At 46.5% G+C, this 11,585-nt stretch overlaps 2 protein-coding genes across 2 annotated transcripts in view; one reads left to right on the top strand and one right to left on the bottom strand.

Moving 5' to 3' along the window:
* PDRG1 (p53 and DNA-damage regulated 1) overlaps positions 1-1,073 on the top strand; it is a 12,057-nt gene extending 10,984 nt beyond the window's left edge. The window contains exons 2-4 of the mRNA XM_009893540.1: positions 147-221; positions 577-657; positions 991-1,073. Of these exons, the coding sequence (XP_009891842.1) occupies positions 147-221; positions 577-657; positions 991-1,073 (239 nt within the window). The remainder of the gene's footprint in view (positions 1-146; positions 222-576; positions 658-990) is intronic.
* A 3,216-nt stretch (positions 1,074-4,289) lies between these two features.
* Positions 4,290-11,498, bottom strand: TTLL9 (tubulin tyrosine ligase-like family, member 9). The gene is given in 10 exon segments (XM_009893541.1): positions 4,290-4,431; positions 6,107-6,300; positions 7,161-7,219; positions 8,100-8,187; positions 8,268-8,300; positions 8,465-8,486; positions 8,636-8,668; positions 8,670-8,690; positions 10,634-10,827; positions 11,451-11,498. Coding segments are annotated over 10 exon segments (834 nt in total).
* Between the last annotated feature and the right edge of the window lie 87 nt (positions 11,499-11,585).

The raw sequence follows: 11,585 nt of genomic DNA on the forward strand, positions 1-11,585 counted from the left end.
GGGTGGGCCCCGGCCCCGGCCGGCTGCGCCCACCGTGAGCCCCGCAGCCCGAGGAACGGCTGCGGGACCGGGCAGAAAAGCTTCTCTGACAAAACCTTTTTCTCTTTTCCTTTTTCTCTTTTCCTTTTCCTCTTCTCCCCCATCAGGAAAGGCCATGGTCTGCTTCGGGAACATGTTCATCGAGCTCCCAAAAGCCCAGACCAAGGAGATGCTGCAGAAGGGTAAGGCCGGCAGCCCCAAAGGCTTTCTGTACATATAGTCTTAACCCTAATAAGATTTTTTAAAAAATAAACAGGGTTCTGTCCAGCACTGGGCTTTGAAAGGCTCAAAACCTACCACTGGCGGTCGCAGGTCCCACTCGGCTGTCCCGGGAAGTGCCCTGAGAAGCACGTTTGGGCACGAAGCAAGCTGGGGCTCAGCCCTGTGGGTAGCGGAGGGCAGGGTGGAACCCCGCAGCAGCTGGGGAAGAGCCCTCTCCTGTCCCCTGGGGCCTGGGCTTCCACACCGAACCTCGGGTGGGAGGTTCAGCCTTCACCCCAGCGCCAGCAGTCCTCACTCCTGTCCTGCTTGTCTCAGACCAGGAACATCTGGATGAGGAGATAAACAACCTCCGGAAAGAGCTACGCGTGAAGGTCAACCGCCTCTTCGAAGCTCAAGGTAAAACACTCCTGTTCTGGAACCTTCTCAAGTATCTGGGAGCAGACATCGTGTGTCAGGAGGAAGGTCCAGAAACTCCTGAGCTCTGTGTGTCCCTGCAGCTGCTTTCCCACAGGCTTTGCAATTCCTGCCCTGCTCCAGCAGTATTGTATGGCTCCTGGTGTGGAGCTGTCACCCACCAGCACGCTAAACGAGGCTCCCGCATCACGCTGGGGTGACCCCACATCAGCTTCCAGGGCTGTCCCTGCCCTCCCCACGGCCCCTCTAGAGTTTCACGTGGACTACTTTGCTTATTTTGTAGCAAAATCCTGATTTTGCTGTGTGTTCTCTCAGGTAAAGCTGAGCTGAAGGGATTTAACCTGAACCCCATGACCGCTGAGGAAATGAAGCTAATCAATCGCATCCTGGAGGGCTGAGGTGGCCGTGCCATCGTCACGGTGCGTATTCGGCCTGTCACCCGTGGAGCTCACACTGCAATAGCCACAGCCTTTGAGGTTTGCAGGAGGACATCGGCGTGCCTGGAGCCCGCCTCGGGTGAGATCTCTGGTGGGTGCTGGAAAGCATTTGGCTCCTCAGCTACGACACTGCAGTTTCCTTGGATCATGAACCTTTTCCTGCTCCTTGCTGCAGCCCAGGTGGTAGAGCCGTGCGGAGGCACGAGCTGGGACACAGCGATGGGCAAACGTCCGTGGCCGGGGTGGAAATGGATTTATTAAAATCATAGTAGTGAGGCTTTCCTAACTCTGTGTGTGTGTTTCTTGTTGGGTTTTTATGCAAACGCTTCTGGAGTTTGGCTTCAGAGTTGGTTCGCTGTCGTGCTGGGAACAGGAGTAGGAGGAATTGGGAATCTGCAGTGTGCCTGAAGCACAGAAGAGGAGTTGTGCGCGCCTGTGGTATTAAAACAAAGCCAAACTATACATCTGAAACATGTCAGGAATCTCTAAGATTTGTAGGGAGGGACAGGGGGAGGCAGCATCCTTTTCGTCTCACTGGGAAAACACGTTCCACTGTTAAGTTGGAAGGCAAGAGACCACAGAAGGAGGCTTTCAAAACTAGATGAAAGGATAAAATGTATGTATATTTAAAAAAAGCAGTCCGAAGAGGGCTGAGCAGCAATAGTCACTGAGCCTGTCTTGTAGGAAAAGGACAATTGATTGATTGGTTTCTTCAAAGGTTTTAACATTTATTGTGTTCTGTGCTACCCTCCTTAGTCTGAACTTGCTACCCCAGCATAACTGGTTTAAGACCATAAGAAAATTTAAAAAAAAAAAAAAAAGCATAATTACTAATGGATTACAGTGAGTTTGATTTTTTTCTGCATACAGGAGAGTGTCTGGGTCCTGCCAAACCTTTCTCTTTTGAACTTCCATAAAGATATTTCTGGATAGAATTTAAAAACTTTAAACATGGTAGTTGTCCTTCTTTCTCCAGCTCTCGAGGTAGCTCACCCATTCTGTCAAACCTCGCATGTGTAACGCAGGGGCCTGATCCCTTGCTCTCTTCCCTTCTGCGCAGCCATGCAGAACTTTAAACAGGGCACCACCGTTTTCTTGGCTCTCTGACCACCTTCCAGCCTAACAGGTCAGAGGTGCCTCCTCCAGGCAGCCTGGCACTGCCTTGTTTGGTTCCACACATTCTTCAAATTACAGAGTTCCAAAAATACCCCATTTCAGACTCCCTAAAACTGAGGCGTGATTTCTTTAAATCTAAAAAGCCAACTACCATGGCTTGATCAAAGTTTTAAAGTTCTCTAGCTAACGCCACATACCCTAAATGTACAACTGCAAGAAGCGAGGCTGTCCAGGCTTAAGTGTCAGATACACAGATTAAAAATAACATCGACTTATTAGCTGAACTATCTTGCCTGTAGCTTTTTCAGAAAATTGCATCTCTTCTGGAAGCGAGCGGCAGTGCACGGTGCCAAGTCCCGGTGTTAGAGCCGCACTCTTACATAACCTGTGTAGTACAGCCAGCCAGCGTCTCCCCAACATGTGATGGCGAGGTTATTTTTACAGTATCATGGCAACAGGTTTTCTGCTCTGACATGTTTCCATAGTAGTACCAGTAGGAGGACCAGGTGCCTGCCTTCCCCAAGAGCTTTGTTTTGCTGTACAGAATGTGTTTAGCCCCTTTATTTTCTTACACTGTACAGAAGTAAGCTCTGCAAGTGCAGATGGACAGCTGAGAAGCCAACATCCCTTGTGTCTTGTGTCAGCCACCATGAAATACTTCAAGTTTCCAAGCTGGGGAACCTTCAGAAGCAGAAGGCCAGCACCTTGTGCTGAGCCAGCAGTGTACCGAGAGAAGTGGGAATTGCTGCTGCCCGATATGAGGAAGAGAGAGTGAACTTCATCCATAGTGATCTCTCCCATGCCAAGCTCGGGATCAGCATCATGCTTTCTGTAGTGCAGGAAGATTCCTGAAAAGCTGCTTCAGTTGTTTCTTCCTGTCATCTTAGCACCCTGCAATGAAAACGTTAACAGGGGAGTTACACATCACCTTATTCTTCCTTCCCGTAGAGGTGGGTAATGTTTCACTTTCAGGTGACGCTGTACTCGTGTTTTGTTAGTTAGAAACTACAGCCAGAGATGATTGTAGGTACACTCAGCTGCATACCGCAGAATAAAGTTACAACACGTCAGCCTCTCGGAAGCATGACTTTAGAATCTGAGTACTACTTCCCAACAGTAAGATACACAACTAGATTCAGGAAAGTGCGCAGCAAACAGTCACCACAGTGACTGTAGAGCAGCTTTTGCAGCAAAGATGGCATATGAAGAAGTCTGCTGTGACTTAACGCTTGAAAAGCAGGACTGTGAACCAAACTGTTCCCACTACATTTACATGCTTCTTTTCAACAGTGCTTCTGCAGCGTGAAATGCTTTCCGCTTTTGGAAAGCATTATTTGCTCCTTTTGGTCTCTTAATCCCATAAGAGTTCACACACCCCTTCTCATTCTTTTGTTCTCGAGTGAAAGGTGTGTGCTCTCCTATGTGCAGACAGCTTAAGGACTCAGCAGGGCACCCTGCCAGCAGTAGATGAGTACACACCTATATGTGTGTTTCACCTAAATGTGTGTTTGTCATTCATGACATTCTCATTCACCGGAGTACCCAGGTCTTCCCCTCCTCTGACAGGCCCATCATTCCGTATCAGGTCACAGCCTCCAACATCAAATATACATACTGAAGTACCTGAGCAATGACAATTATCTGTCTGTGCACAGGAATAAACTCCCAGACAATCAGAGACAAAGCTGGACAGCTGAAAGCAGTGGACATCTTTCTACTATTAATATCTGAGGTTAGCACAGTTGCAAAGTCAATCACAAAACACTGCAAGACAAGCTGCTTGGAACAGAGCGCTCCAGAAGCAGTAAGTGTGGGAGGCACAATGCAGAAGGGCCTCTGAAAGAGACTTCTTGTGCAAGTCCCAGCTCTGACACACACTCCATTCCCTTTGCAGCCCCGTGCTGCTTTGTTTTCCCACTCTGAAGTGGCAGCGTGCTTGCTTACATTGCTCTGTTTCTGGAAACTCATCGTTTAATTGCTATAAAGGTTAGAGTATTATGAACAGTTGCCAAGACAGACATGGAACCAGACTATCCATTCCAAACATTTCAATAAAACCCCTTACAAGGTAATAAACATCTTTGCCCGCCTGCTCTCCCTGTCCACAATACGAAGTGTGTCTTTGAGAAGACGACACTTGAATTCACAGTCTTCCTGGCTACTGGCAGTGAGGGAGGGTGAAGCATTCACCTCCAGAAGCCAGCTGAGGGGATACAACAATAGTAAATGAGGGAGAAACAGGCAGTTTTGCCAGTGGTTCATCTAAGAGAAACGCCTGTCTACAAAATCATTACCCTGCTAGCAGGCAGGAGTAAGTGTGAAGCAATAGGAAATCCAACCCCAAATCTCTTTCCCATGCGCTGAGCCAAAGAACATTCTGAGCTTATTGCAAAGTTTCTATTCCTGTTCTCGATGGTACTAAAGAGAAAAAACCCTCTAGCTTCCAGAAAGACATACAAGTGAAACCCAAAGTCTAGCCAAAGCCGTAAATGCTGAGGAGAACTCACAGAATGAGCATTAACCCTTTTTTAGTGGCAGAATGTGGATGTCTCCTGGGAACAGTTTCCTAGCACAACACAGTGTTCAAATAGCTCTCCTACGAGAGCCCAGCAGCGCTATCTGAGCCCTGTGATGACATCGAGGACTTTCATTCCGATTCGTTTCCTGACCAACTGAAGTTACTCCAGCTCTTTATGTGCAGGCTGCCTAAAGAGTCATTTGGTTTGAGGCTATGAACTGAGTACATTGTACAAATTAGAGCTATCCAGGACCACAGCTGAGCTGCATTTACGTGATAACTTGAAATAAAGCTGTCCCCAGTGGCACCACATGAAACATTGGACTGATGCTGACAGGACACAGAGCTGTAACAGGTATACCAGCTACCATGTCTTGTTAGTTGGAAGAGTTAAAGAATAAATTAGAAAAGACATTTGGTAGGAGAGAACCGTCAACATAAATCATATCTAAGGGAAATTTCCTTACCTATGATACTGCTTGCACTTTACACGATTAAAGCTGAAAGAAAAATAGTCCTATTTGCTTGTCATTTCTGAAGTACTATTTGCTGTTTCTGTTTTTCTCAACTCCTGTAATTACAAGTCAGTTGCGCTCTCGGGTTCCTGCTGTTGCAATACTTGGGTTGCGTATGTAGCAGATAAAATTCTGAGAATTTCAGCTGAACTTTAACGATATATGTTTTTCACTCAGCCAGTGAGAAAACTTGTATTTAAAAAAAAAGAAGTAGAGTCAAATTATGTCTTAAGGGGTTTGGGGTTTTTTTTTGTTTTGTTTTGTTTTTTTTAAATACCCTCAATTCCTGCGGAGTCTTTTTCTCCACAATTGGCAGGAGAGACCTCTTTCAGTTGGGGTCTGCCTTTTAGCCAGTGTACCACAGACATGGGTCATGCTTAGGGCCGGCGGCCAAATGGCACCAGCTGGAGGTTTATCAATGCTGATGGGGCACCGCTGTAAGATACATAAGCAGGAGAAGAGATGATGGTAACATTCCATCTCTGGCAAGTGCTATGGTACTTGTGATATGCTGATACTTGGAGGGGAACACATTCCAGAAATAGCCAAATTGGCAGGGTTTCACAACACAGTTAGAGAGGCCCTACAGACAAAGTTACAGGGTGGTGCACCCAGCTAATAAACTCTGATACTCCAAGCAAAACCAGCTGTATTTCTTCTGGACACCAGCTCCCTTCGTGTAAAACAGTTCAAACCTCTCTACACTTGCAGTTCCGACTGGCTCGCTCGGAGCCAGCTTGCAAGCACCTACATACAAGACGCAGAAGTGTCACAAGACACCACTGTCCCAGGGAAAGTAGCTGGCCTGATACTATAACCCCTTGTATGTTTATTAACACCCTTACTATTTCAGATCCTGATGGATCATGATGTCACAGCTGTAGAGCTCAAAGCAGTGTTTGTCACTGCTGATCACCTGAACGCTCTGGAGGCTGTGGATGAAAGTGTTGTCCATATCCACAAAGAGAACTTCCACAGACCATGCCCCACGCCTGGTGGTCAAGCACTGTCCAAGCTGCTGAATCACCTACGTGCAGCCCTGAGACAACCAAACACAATTATAGGAAGCTGTTCCCAACAGCTGACCACTCATTTAGTCCACAGAATTTTTTTTAATCCTCACCCTGTAGTCTCCACAGCCCAGCAAGAATTCTTACTAAAAACCCAGAGACCAGAAGGTAGGGGGCACCAGCCCCACAATACAGTTAAACTCTTCAAGCATGACAATTGTACAGCTACGGGGAAAAAAGAGCCCTAGATCTCCATCAGAAGTTCCCTAACAGCAATCAACGTCTTATATTCTATCAAGGTATTGCAAAGACTCTCCTTTGCATACAGACAAGAGATTTATAGAAGGGAGCAGCCCATAAAATGGGAAGTTCAACACCATCCTCCATCACTCTTAAGCATTGACCCTCATCTCACATTCATGAGGAATCTGACATTCCATTTAATTTTTTTTTTCTCCCTGTCTGTCTTTCTCTCAGCTGCCACCTCTTGAGAGAGAAAGCTTAACAGTGACAGTTGTGTGCAGCAATGTCAACCTTGTTGTACTGCTGAGGTCTTAGAAGCAAAGGGCTAAGCTGTAAGATACCTACATCTCAGAAGAGTGCTAACCAGAAGGATACTAGGTTTAAAGTCAAAAAGATCAGCCTTATAGATGCACAGACAGCCGCAAAGCAATGGTTAAAGCAGAATGCTCACCCGGCCTCTCTCCTGAAGCTGCTATCAACGAAATCACATTTATGGGTATCAGGAGACAAGGCAGCACAGTTAAGTGGCTGCAGCACACGTTCATGGCATGGCAGCTGGCAGGATGAGGTCAGCACGCTTGCATCTGCCAGAAGAGCTCCAACGGCAGGCAGCAGGGGAATAGTCCGCAGACAGTGCATATCTCACCTTCCTGGGATCATAATCACATACAGTCTTTTGCACTGCCCCATTTGTGAGATGAATATCTGGAATGAAGTAGAGATAAGGATCAAAGACAAACAGACACTGAACAAGCAAATACGGATTTCTCACTCTAAACAGCTCTCTTCTGCCCCAGTGCCAATTAATTATCTTCCCTGTCTGTAACCACAGACTTCAGCTATCTGATCTTAAATCCAATACTGCATGATGATATCTTACTAAAAATTGCAGGAAAAAATTAAAAATCAGAAATAATCAAGAGCGGTATCTGGAAAATGAAAAAGTGACTGGCCTGAGCTAGTACTGTACCTCATGGCTGGCACGAAGCTTTCCATGTCAGCACATCTTCAAACCTCAGCACACCTTCATCCAAGGCAGCTTGTACCCCCAGTCTGGAAAGGCTTTTGATCATTTAGAGCAAGCATGAACTCTGCTGAACTTTCACGGAGAGAAGTGATGGATTTTCCTGTCTCCTAAGCCATCAAATTGAGGTGGGATACCTTTTAGGAAGATGTGTTAATCAAATGAAAACTATCAAACTCAATACAGTAGCAAGTGTGACACATAGGAAATCAAATAGTTCTCTCCCATGAATCACCCTGTCCTTACATTCTGTGAAGCTAAGGAAGAAGAAAGGCTGCCAACATTCAACCACTAACAATAAAACCAGGACTGACATTTCAGCTTCAGTCCTAGCTGATTTGTCAAACTGACATTTCCAGTGATCTGGTGACACCAGTTTTCCAATGAAAAAAGACAGGAGAGAGACAGGGTGACAGCAGCAGCGACAGGACAGCTGAATCCTGTAGGTGTTTGCAGGGGTCCAAAGTGACAAGATTCATCTGATACATCCACTACCAACCGGTAGAATTGTACATTCCTTTTCGTACCCTCCTTTACGGCACACACAGACAAGCAGTACACAGTGATCATCTCTGCTACTCAGCGTAAATTGTGTATTAGAAAAGCGAGCAAATCCACCTCTGGATAACCAGGCCTCCAGTGGGATGTACTGGGAGAAGAGGAAAGGAGCAACTGGGCACTAAGGCAAAGAAATTCATTTCTGGTATAATAATGGTGGATTACACTTACAGATGTCACTACAACATAAACTCTCAAGTCAAACTTTCAACATATGAAGTGCAGAGAAATGTATAATATAATCCAGTCGCTGATATTGCTGCCTAGTGCTAGACCTACCTAAGGTCAGAAGTTTATACAAAAGCACGCACACAAAGTATAAGAAGTCAGATCCCAGATGAAGTATCTGACTATTTGGGAACAGCCACAGTAAAAAACTTGGTTGTTGCCCTGGGGAATGGTGAAGGAGTATTGCACGAGACAGTCACAGGAGAATAGAAGAACAAGTCACCAGCCGAAGGAGAGAATGAAATAAGAGCAAAAAAACCCCAAATACCTGTTGGATATTCCCCTGGGAGAAGACAGAAAGCCGTTCTCACCTTCTTCAATCAATAATATCCTCCAATTTTCGGGAAAATTCCTTCACCTTGTGACCTATCAACACACAGATGGAAGGGCAGAGTTACTGGCTTTAACATTAGTATTTCCTGCTCTATCCCAGAATTTCAGTGTAGAAGCCCTGCATAACCTGATTCATCATCTGATTGTATGCAAGCACATTTATTTATGGGGGCAGGGGGATCCAACAACAGCTCTCTAGTGCAAAAAAGCTCAGATTTGTAAGTGTCAGGAGGATTCCTAGAGGAAAGGGCAGAGCAAGCAGCCAGCCTATGGGTAACTTCTGCAGTACCAAATAAACAAACTCTGTCACATGCTTGCAGAAATATAAGTAACACACCATATGTTGTTGGGAATTCTGTTAAGTCACATTTTAATTAAGTTCTTCTATAACATACACAAATTTAAACAGGAAAGTCATGAAAGCTGTCAGAGAACTATGGAAAGCAAGAGCAGAACAATGCTGAAGACAGCCTAGGCTGCATGATGTATTACAAGTGGGTGACGAGTGGCCCAGATAAGCCACCCCAGAAGCAAGGCTCCCCGGGGCACCTTCCCAAGGACGTCCAGACTCCTGCAGGCCCAGGATGTGGCACTGGGCACATCCTAACCTACTACTGCATCTGAGTGTGGGAGTAAGCAACCTGAGAGTTCACAACGTGGGGCTGCTCAAGAGCACAGACTGACAGAAGGAGTAGCATAGAGCTTATTTTTACTTGTCTGTGAGTTTTGAGGTCAGCCACAAACTATTTCATTTAAGTTGTTGGTATAATCTCAGTAATCACAGGCTTTTCATACATTCTTGTTTAGTGTGTGCTTGTTATTTACCATGTTAATTGAGGTTGTGGGCATAAAATCAGCTTAATATAAGGTTTTTTGTTGCCAATTAACACATTCCCATTTGTGGAGTTAGATAATCACTAGCTGCTATCCTCCTGGCTGTAATTCACATGTTAGTTTGCATAATTACCTCCCATTCACTTCTCACAAGCGTGCCCTTACCGATGGGCCTGACTTGCAGGGTAAGGAGAATCCTCCTGTCCCAGCCTCCTCGCCAGACCTACTGCACAAAGCAAAGTGACTGCTCGCTTGCAGGTCTCACAGATGGGTGTATTTTTAATTATGCACCACGGTATGATACTCATGATGTTAAATGGCTTGAATCATCTGGCAGAAGCAAGGCGTTTCTCAGCCTCATGTATTGTCATAACTTCTAAAGGAAACACAATCTTTCCTTGGTCCCCAGGACACTGGCTGAAATGGAGATTGCTGCATTCAGCACAACTCCACAGCCACAGTTTTGGGGGGAGAAACGTGATTTAAAGCATGAGGCTACCCTTCAGGTCTCTAGCTGCAGAGCGGAGAGGAGTTAATGCCAACCAAATCCACCCCAACGTGCATTCCAGGCTGCTCATGAAGCCTCCCATAATATCTTCACATTCTCAGGATGGAATTCTGCTCAGTAAATTGGCTGGACTTACACGGGCTGACATCTAACAGAGTGGGATTTCCCTAAAACCAAACAGATGTTTTCATAGCTCCATCTTTAGGGGCTGACCTAGAATGCTGATTAACGAGAAGCCCAATTAGACAGCTGCTCTGCATACAGACACCTTCTTGCACACCTGCAGCTGAACTGAAAGATTTCAGAGCATGAACTTGGCCATAACCCCACAGCAAGAACCCCTGGGAGCACAGTCTGTTCCTCCACACAAGAACTCTGCACTTTATACCTTCATCACAGAGTTAAGTTTGGCTCTACAAATAAACTGACCTGTCTTTCCACTGCTCAAATAAATTGTTACACAAGAAGAAGTGTTTTGGTAGTACGTGTTGACCAGGACACCGGCCAGAAGCACTGCTGCTCCCAGCCACCTTGCTCTGCCCAGTTCTTCCTGTGGATTTCCTGCATATTTTCCTCTTCCTCTGCAGAACGAAGGCATCTATTCATCTCTGTCTCACTTTCCTTGGGAGAGCACATACTTACTGGTTTCAGAATCCAAGTGATGCCAGGATTCTTGCAAAATTCTTCCACAAACAAATAGTACTCTGAAGGTATTTTGAAGGTCTTCGGAATAAAGACACATTTTGTTGCCTCAAGCTTTCCTGCTTCTCTTTCTAACTGCTTCCGAAACCTCTTCAGATTCTTCACTAAGTAGTTCTTCTGACTCAGCTGGGTAGAAAGAGAAATTAAGGTTCAGCACAACAAATTCTCCCATAGTCTGACTCACTTTTAATTGCCCTTGAGAAGCTTCTGAGGATCAACTGCACCACATACTCTGAGGAGGAAAAAAAAAAAAAAAGCGGATACCATTGAGAACTACTTTTTCTTTGTGGAGGAAAAGGCTTGCTTTTGATTTTCCCTATCTCTGCATGAACGTGGGGAGCTAGAACAGAGCAGGTCTTACAATCCATGTTTTACCATTTCTGATGTAGCCTCCCCATGCAGTCAGCACACTCCCCTCCAGGCCAGGCAGCATTAACCTGACTTTTACCCCAAAAGGCTGCAGCAGCCCAGCCCCACTGCTCCTGAACTGCCACAGGTTACGGCCCAGTGTCACAAACCGCCTTCAGCCTCCGTTCATGCCATAGCCGGTGCGTGTGAAGGCCCAGAGCAGGGACGCATCCTGCCCAGCCACCCGTGCTGTGGTGGAAGCAACACCCTGGAGAGGACGGGGCAGTGAGAGTTTTACCCGTCGCAACTAAACCTGCCCACGGATACAAAAAAGATTCAGAGGCCCTATGGCAACACGCTATCCTCAGGCGGTTTTAAGGCCGTTACCCCCCACCCGCCACCGGGGCCTGGGCCTGGGCCTGCTCCCGCCAGGACGCGCCCGTCCCCATGGCAACCGCGCCGCTGCGCAGCAGGGGGCGCCCGCGGGACCGCAACCCTGACACTGCCGCCCCCCTCCCCGGCCTGATCCCACCCCC

This window comes from Charadrius vociferus, unplaced genomic scaffold, assembly GCF_000708025.1.
Source record: "Charadrius vociferus isolate BGI_N301 unplaced genomic scaffold, ASM70802v2 scaffold259, whole genome shotgun sequence".
Taxonomy (NCBI): domain Eukaryota; kingdom Metazoa; phylum Chordata; class Aves; order Charadriiformes; family Charadriidae; genus Charadrius; species Charadrius vociferus.